Source organism: Eriocheir sinensis, chromosome 21, assembly GCF_024679095.1.
Source record: "Eriocheir sinensis breed Jianghai 21 chromosome 21, ASM2467909v1, whole genome shotgun sequence".
NCBI lineage: Eukaryota > Metazoa > Arthropoda > Malacostraca > Decapoda > Varunidae > Eriocheir > Eriocheir sinensis.
The window spans coordinates 18,492,199-18,515,719 of NC_066529.1; the positions used below are offsets into that span (position 1 = coordinate 18,492,199).

Genomic DNA, 23,521 nt, shown 5'->3' on the forward strand with positions numbered 1-23,521 from the left:
GCACAGGTGTCATCAACGCTGTACAGGTATGTATCTCAAGACACAGCCTCCAAGAGTTCTGAGGTGTTAATTCACAAAATGGACCCTTCCCATGGGCCAACACCAGCTGACACATGCATTGCTTTACACATTCATGGGTTTGAACAGTAAGCATGCATCATCACCAAACTGACAAGACACAGCTGAGCATAACATATACTCACCGCTTCACGGCGCGGACATACTCCGAGTCCTCTTCGTCTTGAGAATTGACTGTTCGTCCCATCGCAGCCTCTAGGAAGAACAAGAACAGTGAAGCAGGAAGCTGATTTGCTCATTGACTGAGTAAAGTAACGAACTGACGATTGAGCGCAAACAGCAAGTCTCAATATCTGACTGACAGAAAAGAAAAAAAGAAATGAAAAACAGAAAAAGAAACGCAACTCACCACAAATGATGTCTAGAGTGCAGAGACTGATGATTGGGAAGATGTCGAAGGGCTCCCCGTTGGCCTTGCCCCTCAGCTTGCTCACTAACTTGCTGCTCTGCCTGCTGAACACCTCCACGAAGTCATTCAGGATAGTAAAGTGGAAGGCAGGAGTGAGGAGCTTGCGGCGGGAGTGCCACTTGCTGCCTAGCGGAGGGGAGGAAGGAAGGGTAATAATTCTAGACATCCAGTGTGCTCACTCTGAAGGAAGAATCCATCAGAAACAATAATGCTCAAAATGCTACCAATTCATCAAAGAAACGAAAAGGTGAATATACTTTTTAGGGCCACACTGTTTGTAGGTAAATACTAGCGTGGAAAGACTAACCAGTGGAGGTGAGCAGCCCCGTGCCGAGCCAGGGATAGAGATATTGGTAGAGGTTGCTCTTGTCGATGTTCTTCTGGCTGGTCAGCATGACCTGGGAGAGGAGTACGGAGCAGGGCACGTTGGGAGGCGGGTCACGAACACTTTTACCTCCACAAGCTAGTGTCCCCCACAGCATGAATTACGCTTCTAATATTCATTACGCTACCAATGCACTGTGTTTACTTATGTGTTGTTGTATGTTGTATTGTATTTTGTTCTATATTGAAAATCACAACAAGAGGAGCAACAACAACAACAAACAATAATTATAATTTCGATTACATCCACCACAATCCACATCACTACTGCTACTAATTATAACTACTACTACTACATCTACTCCTCCTCCACCTCCTCCTACTACTACTACCTGTACAGCTAGTACTACTACTACTACCACTACTGCAGCTACTACTACTACGACTACTATTACTACTACAGCTACTACTACTACTACTACTACTACTACTGCTACTACTAACTATTTTATTTTTTACTACGGCCTCCATCCATTAGAGTTGCGTTGTGAGAGGTATCTTTCCTCATAGTCTTTCACAAAGCAATTCATTGGCCCAAGCTCGCCAAAGACTGTGGCCGACAACCGTCTTTATTTAGTATTTCAAACATTATTAAAAATATTGTTCTTAAGCTAACAGAGCTTGTGGTTGAAACAACTATCAACCACCATCGCCTCAAAGTCCAGGTCGGCAATGTGGGTAGTTTTGGGTGCAGGTGACATGGTTCCTCTCAGACAGACCAAGATTGATCTCAGGAGGGAGAAGGACAGCCTGCATCTCATCCAGGCGACCACACTGCTTCTTGGCTGCAGTTTCTTATCCGCCAATGTTTCGGCGAGTCTTGCGTAGAAGCTCTGCGCCCTTGGTCCCATCCCTCCCGACGTCGTGAATACTAGCGGGGTGAAGGAGCCCCTGGTCCACATTGTATTTTTCTTTAAACGCTCTATTTTTCTCTTATTCATTTCTTCTGTGGGCTGCATCGAGGGTCAGGTCAATGGCAATGGGCCATGCGATCAAAGATCCTTATGTCAAAATATGCCCTTTGTCCACGAGTCCAAAACCCTCTGGCGCTAACATCCACTCGTGCATCGTTCGAATCATTAGCGGTGCGTCTGGCGAGGCGTTCGCCTTGCAGAGGAAGCAGCATGGGCTCCACGGTCACGTCGTGACAGACTTCTTTCAGCATCTGAGCTGTCACGTCTCTCACGTCGTCATGTTTCATGCAGACAAAGCCTCCTGTCTTGCATGTCATGGCATGGTTTTGATTGAAGGGTGAGCCACAGTTACACATGTTTGGGAGCCCATCCACTGGCCACCCACACCTCAGGGCAATGGCATCTGTGATTTTTTTTTTTGTTCAAGTTGAAGCCTTTTGCCCTGATAGGTAGTGTGGTTAGCCAGTTCGAAGCGCCCACTTCCTGTGCTATATCCGTTCTCCTCCTTGTGTCTTCGCGGAGTTCTCTCATTAGGTCACTTAGAGTGTCTCTCTGTTTTCCTTCTCGGTTCTTGGAGATTTCATTCCTTAGTGACATAATTTCTTGAGGGTTGTCTTCTCCCATTTCGTTTTGGTCGATAATGTATCCGGTCAAAGAGGCTGTGATTCGGAGTGAGATCTCGAATTCAGACTCTGCCAGATTTTGCGGGTTTGTGATGTCGAACCCATCCATTCTTGGCGGCAACTCCAGCAACCTTCGCTCCTGGTCGCTGGGACATCTATCATTTGCAATCGCAGGTATGAAGGTGTTTCTGATAACATCTTCCAGAGGTTTTAGTAACATCAGGAACTGCCCTCATGAGGTAGTTCCATTTCTGCTTGACACCGTACGTAAATGCTGCGTTGGCTGCCTGCGGTTCTGTTTTAGCGATCTCACTCTGCCTCTGCAATTCGGACTCCCAGCACCTTACAGCTGTTTTCACATATTCGATTCTGTATTCAGCGGTTCCAATGACTGCCCCGAGGTGTCTTTCACCAGTCATTGACAGCTTCACGTTACTGCCCTGGAATGCGGTTTTGGCCCGATCGTGTGCCTCTGGTTTTACAATCACCACAGACTTAGTGGCGTTAGGACGGTACCCTATTGTAGGGCCGTGTTCATTGACGAGGTCCCACCAGTTCCTGAGGTCTGCAGATTTTCCTACTCCGGTGAGGTCATCCACATACGCCACCTGTTTGACTGACGTTGGTGTTTTCATGGCGGATGATGTCCTGCAGCTTCATCATTCCCAGGGCAAACATTGCCATGGCCAATGGGTCGCCCTGGGTGGTGCCCTCTGAGGACTGTATGGAAACCCGGGTAACATATTCCCGAAGTCTCTTATAGTTCGGCATAAGGAGAAATTAGGACCAATCAGCGCGCGCGGTGAGCGCGGGGGTGCTGGGGGGATCTGGCCAGGCCAGAATTGATGGGTAACTATGCCACTGTGCGCGTGACTTTTATTTTACTTTTATCCTTACCATTTCTAAGACTTAATACTATACTGACTATTTTTAAGATCCAGAATTGGAAATGGAGAGAGGCTTTTTTTTTCTCTTTTTCCCTTTCATCTACAAATTGGGAATATCTCAATATACAGACGATGTTACTATCACTGTGCGGTGTTATCAGAGGTGACGGTATTATCACTGCATGGATATGGATTAAGCGGTTAGTGTGTGTGTGTGTGTGTGTGTGTGTGTGTGTGTGTGTGTGTGTGTGTGTGTGTGTGTGTGTGTGTGTGTGTGTGTGTGTGTGTGTGTTGTCTGCGGCGCCTGTGTGTGTGTGTGTGTGTGTGTGTGTGTGTGTGTGTGTGTGTGTGTGTGTTGTCTGCGGCGCCTGTGTGTGTGCGTGTGCCTCGTCTTCGATGGTACGGCAGACTGTATCCCCGGTGCCCCATCAGAAGCAGCCCGCCCCACCGAGGAGGAGCTCACGCCCAAAGCCTAAGTATACCCCTTGTTGGTAGATCGAATCAAATCTCGTCATTGTATTTTTCCATAGTAGTATGGATCAGAATCATTTCCCTTTTGCAAACCTAAGTAATGCAGACCTTGCCTCTGTTCTCACCGATGATATAGAACACAATTTTCCATTAAATGTGATAAATAATCTTATATATAATCCATATAAATACTACGATGACACAGACAACAACCTATCTGTTTATTGTAAGTTAAGTGAACCCAACTCTAACTATTACTTCAGCGATGATACTCATAAACCCAATCCTGAATCCCCATGTATAAATATGTTAGCATTTAATATTAGTAGTCTACCACTCCATCTTGACAGTTGTATTGAGCAATGTATTAATGAAGATAGTATAAATTACGATGTCCAAGGTTTCTGTGAGACACGCCTCAATGATGACGCCTCAATGTGTGTGTGTGTGTGTGTGTGTGTGTGTGTGTGTGTGTGTGTTGTCTGCGGCGCCTGTGCGTGTGTGTGTGTGTGTGTGTTGTCTGCGGCGCCTGTGCGTGTGTGTGTGTGTGTGTGTGTGTGTGTTGTCTGCGGCGCCTGTGTGTGTGTGTGTGTGTGTGTGTGTGTGTGTTGTCTGCGGCGCCTGTGTGTGTGTGTGTGTGTGTGTGTGTGTGTTGTCTGCGGCGCCTGTGTGTGTGTGTGTGTGTGTGTGTGTGTGTGTGTGTGTGTGTGTATGTGCGTGTGCGCGGCGCGTGTGTGTGTGTGTGTGTGTGTGTGTGTGTGTGTGTGTGTGTGTGTGTGTGTGTGTGTGTGTGTGTGTGTGATGTCTGCGGTGCCTGTTTCTATAATAATAATGATAATAATAATAATAATAATAATAATAATAATAATAATAATAATAATAATAATAATTATAATACATTAATAATAATTTATAGCAATACTTGCCAGCCTATGTGATTCACTGATTTATACTAAGACACAAATAAGCAACATCAGACGGCGTGTTAGCGACTGAGCTGAAGTAATTAATGCAGCCAACTGAGCCGCGACGGTCCCACCCACCTCGGCAGCTCTGGGACTGCTCAGCAACACCAAGACCTCAGGGCCGTACCACACGCGAACCACTCCGCCCATGTCGCAGTGGGAATTCAATCGGCGGAAGAGTTCTGTGTGGCAGGGGCAGGGAAAGGGCATGAACTGTGGCTCGGTTATGAAGTAAGGTCGTGAATGCGCCGTCAATGCAGCACATACACGATTTCAGGAGATCCATTGTCACACATCAGTTGTTATAATGGGTGTAATCTCAACAGGTACAATGGCCACGAAAGGTTGTGTTTATTACAGTATCTAAGGACTTACCCACATTGTCACAGGCGACTTCCAGAACACAGCCCAGGAGAGGGAGGCCCTTGGGACCTGGAAGCTGGTCCAGCAGCCACACCTGTGGGTGCCATGCACACGCAACTGTGTCAGACACAGTAGTATCGGCTATCTGAATATCAGCAACATTAATTAACATCTCCCAGTGTAGACAAACACAAATATATTTCAGAATAACCTGTTAGTGAAGTCTGTAACAGACTGTGGTGATGAAAAGCTTTCGTCCTCCTCCTCCTCCTCCGCTACATCAAATGAGGGGCAGAACTGAGCTGCATGCACATTCGTTTACCTTCTGGCGCCTCTTGATGAGTTTAGTGATGAGGAATCCCGCCAGGAGGGTGAAGGCGAAGCACGCGAGGGTGGTCGCCACCCCGTGGTCAGTCATCCACTCAGTCCTGCTCCGAAGCCAAGACATTTTCCTGGCAGTCACTTAATTACGCCTTCCAATGCTGTGGAAACAAATCACAACTGAATGAGAAGGGTGCATCTGTTTCTCCTTACATACTGCTGTTAAGAGGACCCTCCTTGGCCCCTCGCCCCTTTAGTAACATAATGGAGAAAGTGAAGTCAGCTCGGGGAACACAACGAAAAAGCCATCACGTCTTGGAGCCTAAAAATAGCGTTTTGGTCCTGAGTTGCCACACGGCTTCCTGATTTATGCTGGTGGAGGCCTTGGAGGGAGAGGCGAACGCTGAGCACGGCGAGGATAATGACGCCACTAAATGCGAAGTATCTTGCAAAACTTTTTAGCGACTAATGTGACACCAACACCTTTGAAATGCCAAGCGCGAGCATTTATCTGTAATTCCATATAGCCAATTTTCAATATATATATATATATATATATATATATATATATATATATATATATATATATATATATATATATATATATATATATATATACACGCCTCCGTGGTCTAGTGGTCAGCGTGCCTGGCTTCTACTCCACGGGCCCGGGTTTGAATTCCGGCCCGCGCAGTCGGCGTGCAGCTCACCCAGCTGTTCATCCTCCCTTTCGGGCTGGTCGATAAATGGGTACCTGGGGAAACCTTGGGAAGGTAAACTGTGGTAACCCGGATGTCACACTGACCCTGTGTCCCGGGGTAATGGGCTCCCTCCCACCACAGGCTCAAGGGCAAATGTTACGGAGATAAGCACCGAGGCCACGCGCTGCTACGGCGTATGCCCCCAACTTTACCTTTATATAAATGATCCACAAAAGTCATATAAAATACTCGTATATTGCAATATGATAAGTCGTCATGATAATAAGCACCTTCTACCGCACATAAACACTGCAATGAGCCAGCAAGAGTGATGCAGATTGCGGCCTGGCACGGCGAATGGCCATGCACGGAACTTGCCGTCTAGGTGTAGAAGGGTGGGCGGTGGAACTCCAGATCCTGAGTGCACGGAGGGCCGTCACGGCGTTAGGGCGGCACACACACGACTAAGTGGGGCAGGCCAACTGAACTGTTGCCATACGGACGGCGGGGCCGGGCGGGCGGCAGGGTGTCGGGCAGGGAAGCCTAACAGTGACAGTGCCCCTTGTCTGGCACCAACTCTGGCTATCCACTTATCACGCTTTGCCTCCCTTTCGTTACGGTTTTGTTTGTTTCCTCTTAATCTTTCCTTCCCTTCTGTCTTCAGTTCGCTCGGCCCACGCATGTCACACATCCCCGTAGACAAGCGAACTATGTCTACTTTACCTACCTCAAGACACCGTGTGTGAAGCCTCAAGACAGAGTATGTTATTTTCATGAACACTAACACCACTTGTGAGGAGTGCCATCAAGCAAGAGAAAAACAACCCCAGCCTTGGAGCACACGGCAACTGTAACGGTCTTGAAGTCTAACTTCAAGGCCGTTGGAGTTGCTCCGCTACCAGTCATGATGACTCGTTACTCCATCAGCTTACGTGACACCTACTGCGACACATCCCTTGTTACCACGGCTCTCGCTTAGTATTATGGTCAAAGAGGAGTAGCCTGCTGGGTTTACGGTATTAATGGAAAATGCTGACCGTTTACCACAGTGGCGGATCCAGCTCCAGGTGAAGGGGGGGGGCTGATATACAAGATGGGCGCCATACCATACCATATTTTAAATATATATATTTATATCTATATATATATATATATATATATATATATATATATATATATATATATATATATATATATATATATAGGGGAAGGTGGGGTAAGACGGACCCCTGGGGTGAGATGGACCCCCACCTCAAATATGAATTAAAAAGGGCATGATTAAAATTGATGCCGCTAGATGTCCTCAACATCATTTGTAACTCACGCGGGTGCCAGGGTTGCCAGGTTTTCTGGCTAAAAAGATGCCAAGTTATGGAAAAAAATATGCCAAAAAATGCCAAACTCATTTTTAATATGCCAAAAAATATGCCAAACTTTTATCTATTTTCATGGCTTTACATGTGTTACATGATGAGTAACTAAAATCCTATTCAAATATAACTGAACGTTATAAGCCACTGTAGTTAATACAATAGCTAATCTCACATGATACATCACTGATGTATCATGTGAGATTAGCTATTAAGGTATCTGTGGAATTCAAGTGATGTAACATCACTTGAATTCCACAGATACCTTAATAAACCACCATCGGCTGAAACATATTATACTGTAGTCTTGTAGACTGGACTCAGTTTCTGAAAAATGTTTGTAATGTGTTAAATAAATATATCCTTTAAAATAAATATATCCTTTATATAAACATTTCCTTGAAATACAAAAAAAAAAAAAAAACCTCAGTTTCTGAAAAATCTCTGTAATTCACAGATTACAGAATAAATATATCCTATAAAATAAATATATCTTTTATATAAATATTTCCTTGAAAATATATCCTTTGGTTAGATACCAAGATTACCAACTCTGCTGGGGCTCTAAATATATTCAAATGCATCATCGGATTCACAAATGTTTGCTGAACTGGTCCCTTCATACATGTTTTTGGTGGAGAAGAGTTGCAGCATCTTTTGATTAGGTACAAAATCTTTACAACATTTCCCTCTAAAATGTAGATGAGTCCGGATGCGGATAATTGCATCTAACATTCTCACTCCCATCCTGTTCCTTAATTTATTCTTGACATAAGTCACATGCGAGAAGACCCGCTCAACTACAGCATTGCTGACAGGAGTAACCAAGCATGAAAGTGCATACTCAGAGATTTCTGTGAAGGGATGGAGCCTGCTACCTTTTTGAACCTACACCAACCCAAAAGGCTGCAGTGTCTTCTGAATTGTACCACTGAACATAGCTTCCTCACCCCAGTTCACATGCAAAATTTTGCTGTATGGTTCGTCATGTTTAATGAAGTTGTTTTCAATCAAATGTGGGAAAGGTAGATCTTTAAATTTTGCTCTCTGTATCTGACTAAGAACATTAACTGGGCTCAATGCTGACAGTTTCTTAAATGTATCTCGAGTGGGAGGAAGTCGCTTTTCTAACTGGAGTACTGCCTCATTGATGAAAGAAAGGCAATCTACTTTCACTTGTTGATTTTTTTCTTCATATTGAGGAAATTTTTCTAAAAAACTTTGTGCCTCAAGAGCAAATCTAGCTCCAAAGTCAACTAGATCCATTGGCAAGGTCTCCCCTTTGTAGTTTTTAATTCTTGTAACTAAGCTTTGATGATGACATTTTAACTCCTCATCTAAATTTTGTGGATCTGCATTTGTTGCTTGAAAATATGCATTCACTTTTTCAAACTCAGCAATTATTGGTGTGAGGCAGTGCAGATAAAGAAAATTACAATGATCACTGAGCATATCATAAAGAACTTTAGCTTTGTATCTACAGTCATGTGTTGATTGTTTTTCTGCACAAATGAAATAAGCTTTCAGCTCCTCCCAGTTGGACAGAATGTTGTTCATTACTTTACCTCTTACCAACCACCTAGTGGCAGATGCTTGTTGGAATGGCAATGGTGTTCCTTTCCTTTCCTCACAAGGATCCATTATTTTGAAAAGTGTACTAAAGGCTTCCCTTCTTATGGCACTTTTAGAGAACCATTTTGGAATCTCTGCCAACAGAAATCCAAGGCTTGCGGGAAGTTTACTAAATGCTGCCTGAACACACAAAGCCAAGGAATGACAAATGCATTTCGTCTGGATACAATTAGGAGATTCCTTATGAATTCTGCTCCACACTGAATTGTGAGTGCCAGTCATGACTGATGCTCCATCACTAGCATATCCTATACAGTCTTTCAGTGTCAATCCAAGCTTTTCAATTGAATTTTTAATTGCTTGGAACAATGACTCACCTGTAGCTTCACTTACCTGAACTATTTCAACAAATTCTGTCACTTTTCTTTTCTCTGATCTGCTGAAGTACCTGATAACAATACAAAGTAACTGCTGATGAAACATCAGTTGATTCATCAACAAGAATAGCAAACTTTTGCCCCAAAACATCCGATGCCAACTCATCCACATAACCAGGGGAAATAACCTCAGTCAGTAATTTGCTACACTTTGTGCGATGAATACTTATTTTACCAAGAGTACTTCCCTTTCCACTTCGTTTAATCATCTCACCAATATGATCAACCGACACAGTAGAACAGTGACAGCACATGGCAGTTGCTATCTCCAACTCTGCGCGTTTTACTTCATCAGAAACACTTGAACTGGCTTTAAAGAAAGAAGTACTCGTAAAAGATACTGCACTCTGTTTCTTTTGGTGTTTTCCGATTTTCATGATTTTGGAGGAAGAAAGTCTTGGTACTAAATTACAATGACAAACCTTGCAATAAGCCTCTCCAGATCCATCACTAGACTCTTTTACCCACATGAACTGTCTTTCCCACTCATCTTTAAATCTCCTGGACGTGTCATATGAAGTCTTCCATTTAGTAGACATAATGTTGTACCTGCTTCACTATTAGTCGTGCAAAAAAGGTAGTAGCCTGATCTCATCCGCACCTTGGGAAGTTAAAGCTTGAGATAGCTCGTCAGTCACTCAGCATCAAATCATAGGAAGATTCAGATCGGGAAATATACCTAAAAAAAAGTATTGGCCATTAGAATGTATTCATTCATATTACAAAGGCGTTAAACAAACCTCCATCACTCTACATGGCCAACATATACATCAATAGAACCGTAATTCCTTCAGCAGTACGTATAGATAACTTACCTGAACGCAGCGTCAGCTGAGACTGTTATTGTTTTAAGGTTTTCAAATTGGGCCCGTTCTCTTACTTCCACCGTGCAAAGAGTACGGTGTATATTTTAGGAGTCACCATAGAAAAAACTGACTTGCAACTTTATGCTAGTAAAAGAATGGTCTTTGCTTCAAAGTAACAGTTTCATATCAAGGGGGAAAAAAACGCCAAAAAATATGCCAAATTCTGAAAAATGCCAAACAATAAATTTTCCTGCCAAACACAATAAAAATATGCCAAAAAGGCAGAATTTGGCGCAAAAAACGCCAACCTGGCAACCCTGGCGGGTGCAACCGGAAGCCAGGTTCAGTACCGCATTTGCGCTCGATGTGGAGGTTTGTGTTTTTGGACAGTGCTGATGCTATTTGGAGAAGGTAAGATAATTATTTTTTTGCATTGATATACTGGTTGTAATGATTTAGTAATCATGCTGCATATAGCCAATCGTTTGTGCATTATAGGTATGTGCCATAAAATGATATATCAAACATAGATGTTTTATTAAAAAATGCATAATGCGAATATTTACGTATGGGGTGAGATGGACCCCGAGGGGTCCATCTCACCCCATACTCTAAATATTTTACAAACACTTAGCAAGGGGGACCCCTCAACATGACAGGATCCCCATATAAGAATGAGCTCCAGACAGAAGTTCAGAAGAAAAAAGAAAAAGAGGTCAGTCTAGCAAAGAAGCAAAAATAGAGCCAAAATAAAACAGCAATCATATCAAAGCAACTACAACGTGAAAAAAGGAAAATAAAACCAAAAACTCAACAAGCAAAAGCTGGACCATCCTGGCTTCATGAAAGCAGTAGCGAGAGTGAAGAGGGAGATGGAACTGTCTGCCTGTACTGCAGTGACAAGTTTGGAAATTCTAAGAGAGGTGAAGGGTGGGTTTGCTGTGACAATTGTAAACGATGGGCACACGAGCAATGTGCAGGGATACTGGATGATGAGGATGATATTGAGTGTTTTATTTGTGATCTATGCAAGGAATGATCAGGCAATTTGGCATAATATAGCACTATAAAGTATCCCTGTAGATGTAAAATGGGCACAGAAGCAAATGTATGATGGTAAAGGATGCTGAAAGAAGGGTTTTCTTTGTCATTTATTCCAGGAAGATTTTTTTTTTCTTTTTTTTTTTTTTTTTGTCAAGGACTATTATGAACCTTAGAAATTACGAATGATGGGGTAAGACGGACCCCAGTCCGTCTTACCCGTCATTTTTTTCGGAAACAATAAAAGTTACTTTTTTATTTTAATCATAGTTTAAATTTTTCCATCAAATAACCGTGCCTAGGTTGTGTATTGGAATCATAAGACCCTAAAGTACCACCACAACCCCTAAAACATTAAAAAAATATCAAAATGTGGCTTATAGACCCATTTCTTTCTTAAGGGGTCCGTCTTACCCCACCTTCCCCTATATATACTGGATTTGAATCCACCAAATCCATCCGGCGCCGCTAGGCGCCCCTCTTTTTTCAAATACAAAATAATAGTAATAGTATTAGTAGTAGTAGTAGTATTGTTATTATTATTATCATTATAATGAGTAGGAATGATACCCCCCAGATCTCAGTGAATCTTTGAAAGGGCGCAATGTAGGTCCTAAGGGGGGCGTCCGCCCCCCCCCCCCCCCTGGATCCGCCACTGGTTTACCAAGCCTGTCATGAAGCGGTCATATTATTAATGGCAATAACAGGCTTTACCCATAACAAACACCTGATGCGTGAACGTGAAGCGAACGCTCCTCCAGCACAAGATTCACAGTAGGATGAGACTTACCACCACTCACACATGGATCACCAGTAATCCACTCACTAGCTATACGCGAGATGCCTCCTGTTTTATCACTTATGCAATTCTTTCGTTGATGTCTTGATTATACTTCGCATTCAAGGGAGGCAAAGTAAGCAAAAGTGACTGAAAAATTAAGCCCACTGATTCATCCAGACATACATATATGTGTCGAAACTTTTGCCTCATGCTTTGGTAGGACAGTAATACACGAACACAGGTATGCTGAGAGAGAGAGAGAGAGAGAGAGAGAGAGAGAGAGAGAGAGAGAGAGAGAGAGAGAGAGAGAGAGAGAGAGAGAGAGAGATTTTTGGTTTGATTTTGATTAATTTATTACACGCAAGGGTGCCAAGCCTAGTACATGTTCAGCTGGCGGCGGATGCTCAAACGGTCGTATCTCAACATTTGGTCCTAAATCCGCCATTGTGGTTGCAAGTGCTGCCCCGTGCGATGTTCAAAAAACGTCCTAGACGCCATCTTGTGACGTCAGGTCGCCCCTCAGCCTGACTGCTCGGGAGCGGGGCTAGATCCGACCAGTTTCCGTCCTAACCCGTCGCCATTAAAGGAGTGTTTCCGCCTCATCCACATCTCCACCTCTATACACACTCCTACTTAGGTATAGCTTTACATTAAGGTGGCAAGAGTCACAGGAACGCCTTTTACGCATGATGTGTGGGTTAGTTGTGGAGATTTAAGTGTAGCCGATTTAGGCGGTGGCTTGGTTGGCATACATCAATATTTTTTAATCTCATGAAGCTCTTATAGCCTCCATACATGTGTATAGCTTTATTTCAACGTGGCAAGGTTCACAGGAACGTCTTTCACGCATGATGTGTGCATTAGTTGTGGAGATTTAGGTGTAGCCAATAAGGCTTTGGCTCGGGTGGCTTGGATTAATATTTCTTATCCCATGCACCTGTAATAGCCTTCATACATGTGTATAGCCTTATTTCAACGTGTCAGGGGTCACATAAAGGTCGCTCATGCATGGTTTGTGCATTAATTGTGGAGATTTAGGTGTAGCCAATAAGGCTTTGGCTCAGGTGGCTTGGATTAGTATTTCTTATCCCATGAAGCTGTAATAGCCTCCATACATGTGTATAGCTTTATTTCAACGTGGCAGGGGTCACATAAATGTCACTCATGCATGGTTTGTGCATTAGTTGTGGAGATTTAGGTGTAGCCAAGAAGGCTTTGGCTCGGGGAGCTGTACTCATATTTTTTAAACATGTTTCTTTCTTTATTATTATTGTTATTTGCTTTACGTCCTCAATTTATTTTTAGATAACAGCATCATTGATATTTCTTTTCCTTTTAAGGGCCATTTAATTAGCTTACCATAACATTGATATTTCTTTACCTTTTAAGGGCCATTTAATTAGGTTACAATTATGTGTCTTAAATAATTACCGTATGTTCTAGTCCTCTCTAGTAATGTAATTATTTCTGTGTTTCACAGATGGAGCTTAAAAATTGTTGCGGCATACATTTTCAATCGCAGACTGTGCAGGGAAAGGAGATATCGGGACCCACTCGACCCACTACATGTCAGTGATGAACACCTGTTGCAGGTGTATAGATTTCCCCGTCAGGAAATCATCAGGCTCTGTGATGAGTTTCGCCCCCACCTGGAAAGGAGAACCAGGAGGGCACATGCACTCCCAACACACACCCAGGTTCTGGCTACACTAAGGTTTTTTGCGAGTGGCAGCTTTCAAGGTGTTATTGGAAACGGTGTTGGAAATGACCAATCAAGGGCCATTGATAAAGTAACTCGGGTACTTTGTGAAAAGGCCAGTCATGAGATAAAGATGTCAACCACAGCAATAGATATTAATAGAATTTTTAAGATAGTTTTCATGCATTTCATAATGATAAATAATGCATTAATGAATTTTCAACTTCACAGGAGACACTGCGTATCCTCTGGAGCCATTCCTGATGACCCCAGTTGCACGGCCAACAACACCTGGGGAGGAGCGCTACAACAAGTCATCACAGGACAAGATGCGTTGTCGAACGGACCTTTGGGATCCTCAAGTCAAGGTGCAGGTGCCTACATAAGTCAGGAGGAAGTTTGCAGTATGACCCCAAGAAGACTATGAAGATTGCGACTTCTTGTATGCTCCTGCACAACTACTGAGTGGATCGCTGCAGAAGAAGTACCAGTTCAGCCTGTGAGAAACAACAGACTGATTCCTGGTCAAGTTGTCAGGCAGGAAATTATTATAAACTTCTTTTCCTGAGTATAAGTAGGCATATATGTAGACCTTGCAGTTAGTAATAGATTACTTTCAAATGTGAACGTGCAGAACTCACAGTCGGAGGCATAAGAACAAAACAAGAAATCATAATGGCCACATGTTCGGCATTCTTGATCATAATTTATATGGCGAATATTATTAATATGTAATTAATATCAGCTTACACCTGCAGATTGCATATGGTGCACCGGTGGCCGAGTGGTCAGCGTGTGTACGTGGTGATCCAGAGGACTCGATTCCCACCGCAAGACGCTGAGAGTTTTCAACCATTGACAAGTGGCGGAGGGTTACCAACATGCTGCCCAGCAGATCTTCAGTCAACCCTAACTTCAGCGTCTTTGATCAAGAGGGGCACCACCTCCACACCACTCATTCTTATCACCTAGTTTGATACCCTACTTGTCCATCTCACATTCCCCATGTATCTCAGCATTCTGCACTCTTGGCTCCATGTCATCCTCTCCAACTTGTTGGTTCGTATAGCATAACCGGCCTTACATACATAGAAGTGTTCAATATACCTAGGCTATAATATTATATTTAAGGACTCTTATACAAGGTATCGCCCCATACAGAGGTGTCGAAGTAAGTCTGTCTGATGGTAGGCTGGCTGACTGCTGTCGGGACCCAAGCCAGCATGCCCTGGGGGTTGTGTGCGGGAGGAGGAAAGAGGGAAAAGGACAAATGGTGTGTGTGTCATTATCAGGGGTAACCACGGTGGAGTGCAAACACTCAGTAGTTGTAGTCAAGGCTTAATTAAGTTGATGAGTGGTGTTAGACTGAATGAGCAGGTTTTTTACCACATGTTAGTGGGAACACTTGATAGGTTTTGTTTGTGTGTTGGTGCTACTTGTTTCTTGTGTTTACATGTTAGTTTATAATTAGACTGAGTTCTAAGTGTTATGAGCGACAATTTAGTCTTGTGTGGCTGAATCCTGTCCCTTGACCCTTAATTCATCATCAGAATCTTTAAACAAATATATTTACCTTAAGTAATATTCTTAAAGTCACGCTGCCCATATTATTTGGCAGATGATAACCCTGTGTGCGATAACGGTGCCTTATAAGACTTGGTAAATAAACTACTAATTTTACTCTATGGTTTAAGTGATCAACAATTAATTCTACTTTGAGGTATAATTAACCAACATTATTAAGGAGTGCCCATGCCAGGCACGACATTAAGAATATTTTTCTGTTGACCAGCAGACTTACTATAGTCAAACCATTTCAAAATGTCTGTTGAGGCAGTGGCTTCTGCAGGTCCTTTCCTCCCTTCTGCTTTCCCACACAGTTCCAATTACCTATTTCCTCCGTTTCCTGTCCCCTCTTTCACAAACTGGGCACCTATAATGCACCACTACTTGATTTACATTTCTCAGCCCTGAGCATCTCTTTGTGGCACCACTTAACACTCCCTATGCACAGAGCAGAGTTAGTAGCCATTTATCTTCCACACCAACTACCTTCCTGTATATATGATTTCTCAGTAATTACTTATTTGTTGTGCTGTATTAGCTGTTACGTTCTACATCAAGCTGTAATCTCTACCCAAGCTGCAGGTTAATCTAATAAAAATAAAAAAGTGAATGACTAAGTCATGTGTTATTATTCCCAAGCTCCATTGGCAGTGGCGAGTACACATTATATAACTGAAGCATATTACACATTCATTGAACACAATTAAAACTAACTACCCTAATCAAATTAAATCCAACCTAACCTGATCTGACCTAATTGAACTAAATATAAGGTAACCTGGCCTTAATGCCTGCTCCCAAAATTAAATAAATGGAAATAAATATGATATCAATTTGCAAAATATACCTGAGGAACAAAAAGAGAAAGAATGACAAGAATTGAACTATGAAACAAGAATTGTTGGCTTCAAGATGACTTCAACTGACTAAGAATGACAATTAAGATTACGCAATGTGACAGGTCAGAATTGAGTCTTGAAAATGATTTCTGATGATGAAGGATGACATGATCTACTGAATGACAACAATTGCCTGCTTTGAAAATTACCTCAGCTGAAATAATATTGCATGTATTTAACCTTTTTACATCCCTCTCCAACATCCTATTCCATTCGGTCACAACTGTTACCATAATCCCCTTTTCTCTCTTATATACATCACTCAAGTAGCATGTGCTCAATCATATCGTCACCCCCCCTTTCACCCATACATGAATGTCACACCTTTCTTCCCCCCATCAGGCACCCGTGCTCACACCTGCCTCTCCCTTGTCCATCGCCCTTGCCAGGCCGGCCCCCAGGACTTGCCTCTCCTGAGCACTGTCAAACCTCTTCCTTAGCTCCCTCATCTCACTCCTCAATGCACGTATTATGCATTCCTGAGCCTCTAACTTCCTCTCGTACCCACACACATAGCATACGTTGTTCACCTCTAACCCACACCTCTTTGCCGCGCCTGACAACTGCCCCACTTCTAAAATCTTGACCGTCGTTATTTCCTGCACGGCAACCTCCTCTCCGGCCAATACTCACTAGTCTTCCCCATCTTAGCTTGGCTGTACGGACTTGAGGAAATACTGACTCGCGGTAGTTTTCGTCTCTGGCGCCGTTTTTTTGCAATCACCTTCCTTGATCCTGATTGGCTGTCTTTTTTGTTTCACTGATTTCCATTGGTTGCATCCACTTCAGCTGGTGAGCTGCCCGCCCTCTACCGCCTCACTCGTGAACCATAGGGCTGACCCTTAGCACGCCGCGGCGACCGCGCTGTGCATCGCTGCGGAGGAGGATCCTAGCGCGGAGCAAACTTGCGACGCGACCCGTGACTTACAACCGTCTCCGGGGATAAGTTACCACCACCTTTGAGCATCCGGCGCCAAGATGCTAACTTCGATACAGGCGACTCGTGCCTCACAGGGCACGCTGTGATACTGAGTCAACAGTAGGGGAAAAAAAAAAAAAATAATAATAATAATAATAATAATAATAATAATAATAATAATAATAATAATAATAATAATTTAGCATCCCCCAAAATGTGGATGTCGAGTGAGGATAACATCTAGATTGTTTCCAGACGATAAATATTTACATGTCTCCACAAGTGAGAGTCCTTGTGGTATTAAGTCAGCAACACGTGGACACTCCAAGCAATAGTGTTCAAGGGTGTTAGCATTGGGCGCGTCACACAGCTTGCAGGAGAAGTGAGGCGCGTCCCCCGCCTCGGCCAGCTGCCACACTCGCCGGTACCCAAGCCGGAGACGAGCACACACTACGTTATGGCGGCGAACCATGAGACCGGAGCGACGGTACATGTGTGGACGAGGCAGGAAGTGTTCGTAGTGCTGGATAGACGCACTGGCGGCCCTCTCAGCATCGCTACGGTGACGGGTGGAGGAGCAGGCAGCTTGGCGTACCATTTTCTTGCACCACGGCAAGGAGGTAGCAGCGGCACCAGCAGCTGGCGGGTCCAGGTCACAGGCAGCCCTTGCAAGACGGTCCGCAACGTCGTTGGCCAAGTGACCGATGTGTGACGGAATCCATAAAAAGTGCACCGTCAGTGAACTCTCGAGGGCTGTGGCAAGGCGGCGGAGAATTTGTGTGACCAGTTGCTGGTATGTAGGCCTGGGGGAGGAGAGGGCACGGAGAGCAGATTTTGAGTCACAGATGATGAGGCCGTTGAGTTTGCTCCGCGATAACAAAGTGACAGCATCCAAGAGTCCATGGAGCTCACAGTACGTAGAACTAGACGAATTCGGGAGACGACGCCCTGCCCAACCCCCGAATGGAGGCTCCAGATTGGGGGAGAACACAGCACAGCCAGCACTGCCGTCCTCTTGAAGGGAACCGTCGGTGTAGAGGTGGTGGGCCACGCGAAGAGACGAGGACAATCTGGTGATGGTTTCCAGGGCTCGTTGTCGCTGGAGCTGAGGTAGGTCAGACGTGGAAGTCAGAGTGTAGGTGACTGCTGGCACGGGAGTCTGCCAGGGAGGGGGGCCGCGATCCACATCCTCCGCCACGATGATGATGTTGAGCCTCTGAAATTCTGAATGTTTGAGCTGACAGTGCTGACCAGTGTGTGACCACCACTACGAAGCAGAGGACGAGGTGCAGCTGGATCTAGTGAGGAGAGAGAGAGAGAGAGAGAGAGAGAGAGAGAGAGAGAGAGAGAGAGAGAGAGAGATTTACATAGATTTACATCGAAAATCAGACCACACAGACCCCATGGTCCAGACTTGGTGGTCTGTCCTTAAACCTAAGTGATTTTACATTAATCAGAAGACTCCAAAACGTTGCATTTCTACTCTAGTTGATATTAAGTTGAAGGAAGTGACGGTCGAGCTTATTTTTGAAGGAGTCAATCGTGTTACACTGGACCACTGATGATGGGAGCTTATTCCATTCTCGCACTACAACGTTGGTGAAGAAAAATTTGGTGCAGTCTGAATTTACTTGTCTACATCTGAGTTTTACGCCATTGTTCCTCGTGCGCAGTGTCATCGATCATAAACAATGTTGATCTGTCTACATTCGTGAAACCATTAAGTATTTTAAAACATTCGATCAGTTTTCCTCGGAGGCGACGTTTCTCAAGAGAGAACATGTTAAGGGTAGAAAGCCTTTCTTCGTAGGATTTGTTGCGCAAGGAAGGGATAATTTTCGTTGCCCGACGCTGAACACCTTCTAATTTAGCAATATCCTTTGCATGGTGGGGAGACCAAAACTGTACCGCATATTCCAAATGGGGTCTGACTAAACTGTTGTAGAGCGGGAGTATTACATCTTTATTCTTAAATAAAAAGTTTCTTTTAATGAAGCCCACATTCTGTTCGCTTTATTTGCTGCATCGATGCATTGCTGTGAGAATTTGAGGTTTGACGCGATTTTGACCCCCAAGTCCTTGACGCACTGAACGCTTTTGAGTTTAACGCCGCGCATTTCGTAATCAAACTTCTTATTCCTCGTTCCAACTTGAAGGACCTGGCACTTGTCTACGTTAAAGGGCATCTCCCATCTATCCGACCAAGCTGAAATTTTGTGCAAATCCTCTTGGAGGCTTTGCCTGTCTTCGTCAGTGAGAACCGAGTTACCAATCTTTGTGTCGTCTGCAAATTTACTAATGCGGTTATTGAGTCCAACATCCACGTCGTTGATGTAAATAATGAAGAGCACTGGGCCAAGAACCGAGCCCTGAGGGACGCCACTAGTGACCGGCGCCCACTCTGAGTTAAATCCGTCAATCACTACTCTTTGTTGTCTGTTGCTCAACCAATTCGCGATCCATTGGTTTACCTGACCGTCAATACCTATTTGCTTTAATTTGTAAAGTAATTTATGATGCGGGACTTTATCAAACGCTTTCTGGAAATCAAGATAGGCTACGTCCAGTGATTTGGTTACGTCATAAACAGTGAAGAGGTCGTTATAAAAGGTTAATAGATTGGATAGGCAGGATCTTTTGTTTCGGAAGCCATGTTGTGAGTCCCCAATTAATGAGTGGCTTTCAAGGTAACTCACAATTTTGTCTCTAATTATGCCCTCAAGTAGCTTACCTACAACCGAAGTTAGACTAATGGGCCTGTAATTACCTGGTACTTTTTTGTCTCCTTTCTTAAAAATCGGTGTCACGTTAGCCTTTTTCCAATCTGAAGGGACAATGCCTTGTCGCAAGGACATATTGAATACGGTTGTGAGGGAGGAGAGTATTTCGCTCTTTGTTTCTTTCAGCAGAGTTGGATATACTTTATCAGGTCCAGGACTTTTATTTGTTTTAAGTGATTTGAGGGCTTTAAGGACTTCATCGGGTTTTATTTCAAAGTTAGACAATGCATGCTCGGGATTTACATTAGTACTGGTGTTGGTGGTGGTGGTGGGAGGACTGTTATTATTAAACACCGAGGAAAAGTAATTATTTAATAGGTTTGCAACGTGTTGGCTGTCAGTCACTAGTGCACCGTCGCTGTTTGTTAAAGGTCCAATTCCACTTCTGATCGTCTTTCTGTTGTTTATGTAACTGAAGAAGGATTTCGGATTATTTTACAGTTGGCTGCAATATTTTCTTCATATCTACGCTTTGCCTGATGCACTAATCTTTTACTCGTCGCCTTGCATCATTGTAAAGTCTAATGTTTTCGGGCGTGCTTTGGTCTTTCTTTAACCTGTAAGACAATTTTCTCTCCTTGACTGAGTGTTTAATTTCGCTATTAAACCAAGGTGGACTTTATTAGTGTTAATTCGCTTCTCGCACAAGGGGACAAATGTGTCCTGCTGAGTGAGTAAGTGATTTTTAAAGTTTAGCCAGGCGTCCTCTGCATTGCCGTCATCTGATAGTTGCATATCTATTAGTTTTCGTCGGATTTCTACGAAGTTGGCTCTTTTGAAATTGGGCACCTTAACTTTATTTTCAGTCACCGATGTTTGAGCTCTAATGTCAACGCGCACTAGTTTATGATCGTAGGAACCGAGGTGTTCTCCTACCGTGACATTACTGACTAGGTTATCTTGGGTCGCTATAACAAGGTCAAGTATGTTATTTTGTCGAGTTGGTTCAGAAACCATTTGGCTTAGATAATTTTCCTCTAGAAATTCGATCATTCTATGGGACTCACCTTCTGTACCCGACAGTGTCGCCCAGTCGATATGGGGGAGGTTAAAGTCTCCTAGTATCAGTGAGTCGCTGTTATTAAGTGACTGCCTTAAGACGCTGTACATTTCAAGATCGCCATCAAGTGATTGCCCCGGAGGCCTGTAAGTGACAGATATATTTAAATTGACTTTTGCAAGAGAGAGAGAGAGAGAAAGAGAAAGGGAGAGAGACTTTTTATTCACAAAGACAAACATATTTGTGAAAAAGACTTCACGGCCCTTAATGGCCCAGTCTTGGCACGATACATTACAATGCTAGACAGTACAACCTAATTATGACACGTAAATATTTGCAGAGTCCCTGCGCCAGCGGCACAGAAAGAGGGATATTCGTTGAGTGTTCGAGAAAGTATGTCAAGGAAGTGGTTACCAAGGTCCGTTAGTGTTGGTGTGGGCACTGCTGGACACTGGACCCTGAGGTCATGTACGCGCAGACAGTCACGGAGATAGTGTGCGCACCCGTGGTAGGTACTCCTGCGTCTCCTTGGGGGGGCTGAGCGGCTGGAGGCGAGCTGGGCAGGCCTTGTGTCATTGAACCCATTAGAGTGGTGGCTGGTGTGACCTGACCCTCCCCTCCCGTCTGCGATGCGCGGCGATGGGAGTCCGGGAGTGGGCTGTGGCGCTGGGGCGGGGCTGTGATTTCCGGGGCGGATGGCGCCTGGGTGTTGTGGGTGTCGATGTCCATGGCTACGGGCTCAGCGGGGGGCGCCGAAATTTGCTGTGGGGGTGAGCCATTGATGGTGGTTAGAATTCATTATATCAATTCCCGACAGCTCTTTCTCCACGTTCTGCAGAGACGTAACCATCAGGCGGAGGTTCTGATTCTCTTTTTGTAGGGTGGCTTGGGACGTTTTCAGTTGCTGAACTTTCGTCCGTAAGGCAGCGACTTCCTCCTCCACCTTGCTGAATACCGGAGGGGGGCTGCGGAAGGCTGGGGGTTCTGAGGGAGCGGCTGAGCTGCGTGGCTGGTCAAGGGGAGTGGAAAGAGAGTTAGAGGATCGGAGTTGTCGGGTGGTGAGAGCCTGGGTGTCGGTACAAGATGAGGGTGATCCTATTGTAAATATGCTTCTGCGACTGCTTTGATGAGTAGCACAATGTGGTTGTGCAGAGGGTCACTGGCAGACATATGGCTTTCTAAGGTGGAAAAGACAGCGTTGTCTTGTAATATGCATAATACTTGAATAACAAGGGCCGGACATGCATAGATGGATAATTTTGAGGCTCCTTTCAACTCGCTGCTTTTCAAAACATAAATGGGCACACTCATGGGGAATTCCAGGTGAGCACACCCTTAATACCTTTATAAGTACACCCATGGAGGTACTAAGGGCTTAATAACATCATGGGCACAGCAGTATGTAGGTGTTGCCGTGACCTGTTGACTGGACCAATATGGCCGTTTGACAGTTCTCCTGCTTCACCTCAGTCTTGTCCAGCCGACTCTACCTATTCCTACCTCAATGGTCCTGACACAGAAAGAGGGGCAGGATGGGGAGGAGGATTAGAGTTCCATTGGTGAGGGTGGGTGCATGATGGTGACCTATTCTGCTCCGGCTTTCACTCAGGATGTTTTGAAATGTCCATTCCTTCACCCAATATCTGCTTTATGATTACGGATACCAATTACTTTTTATATGTTAAGTGACAGCAAATGTATTAACGATTCTCGTTAGGTGATGTATTTCACGTATTACACAGAATATGAAGAAACGTTAGTAAATCAAGGAAGTCCTGTTGAGTGCCCGCTCTCCAACAGGTTTTGCCCAACCCAAGTCGGCTTAGCTGCCAGTCACCATCAACCAATCACCAGCAACAGTTCTTCCTACTTCGTCTATAGGGAGGGGCTTCTGGGTTCAACCGGTTGTGAATAGACTATACTACAACTACTATTATTATTATTAATAATAATAATAATAATAATAATAATAATAATAATAATAATAATAATAATAATAATAATAATAATAATAATAATAATAATGATGATAATAATAATAATAATATTATTACTCTAATTATTATTATTATAATAATAATAATAATAATAATAATAATAATAATAATAATAATAATAATAATAATAATAATAATAATAATAATAATAATAATAATAATAATAATAATAATAATAATAATAATAATAATAATAATAATAATAATAATAATAATAATAATAATAATAATAATAATAATAATAATAATAATAATAATAATAATAATAATAATAATAATAATAATAATAATAATAATAATAATAATAATAATAATAATAATAATAATAATAATAATAATAATAACAGTAAGAAGAAGAAGAAGAAGAAGAAGAAGAAGAAGAAAATTAATACTAATGATAAGAAGAAGAAGAAGAAGAAGAAGAAGAAGAAGAAGAAGGATAACAATAATGATAACAATGATGATGATGATGATGATAATAACAATAATAATAATAATAATAATAATAATAATAATAATAATAATAATAATAATAATA

The 23,521-nt window shown here is 43.3% G+C and overlaps 1 protein-coding gene and 1 long non-coding RNA gene across 5 annotated transcripts in view; one reads left to right on the forward strand and one right to left on the reverse strand.

The window, feature by feature from the left end:
- LOC127001790 (cytochrome P450 4C1-like) overlaps window positions 1-23,521 on the reverse strand; it is a 54,644-nt gene that overhangs the window by 9,208 nt on the left and 21,915 nt on the right. For 2 of the 4 annotated variants that reach the window (XM_050866961.1, XM_050866960.1), the window contains exons 2-7: window positions 5,417-5,576; window positions 5,107-5,188; window positions 4,810-4,913; window positions 795-885; window positions 428-613; window positions 204-273 (exon numbers count right to left, since the gene is read on the reverse strand). In XM_050866961.1, the coding sequence (XP_050722918.1) occupies window positions 204-273; window positions 428-613; window positions 795-885; window positions 4,810-4,913; window positions 5,107-5,188; window positions 5,417-5,542 (659 nt within the window). In that variant the 5' untranslated portion in view covers window positions 5,543-5,576. Of the gene's footprint in view, window positions 1-203; window positions 274-427; window positions 614-794; window positions 886-4,809; window positions 4,914-5,106; window positions 5,189-5,416; window positions 5,577-6,494; window positions 6,685-6,843; window positions 6,982-23,521 lie in introns of those variants that run through there. The other 2 variants (XM_050866962.1, XM_050866959.1) reach the window with 2 other exon arrangements.
- LOC127001793 (uncharacterized) lies at window positions 13,623-15,502 on the forward strand. The gene is made up of 2 exons (XR_007755450.1): window positions 13,623-13,820; window positions 14,054-15,502. It is a non-coding gene; the product is annotated as an uncharacterized LOC127001793 (long non-coding RNA).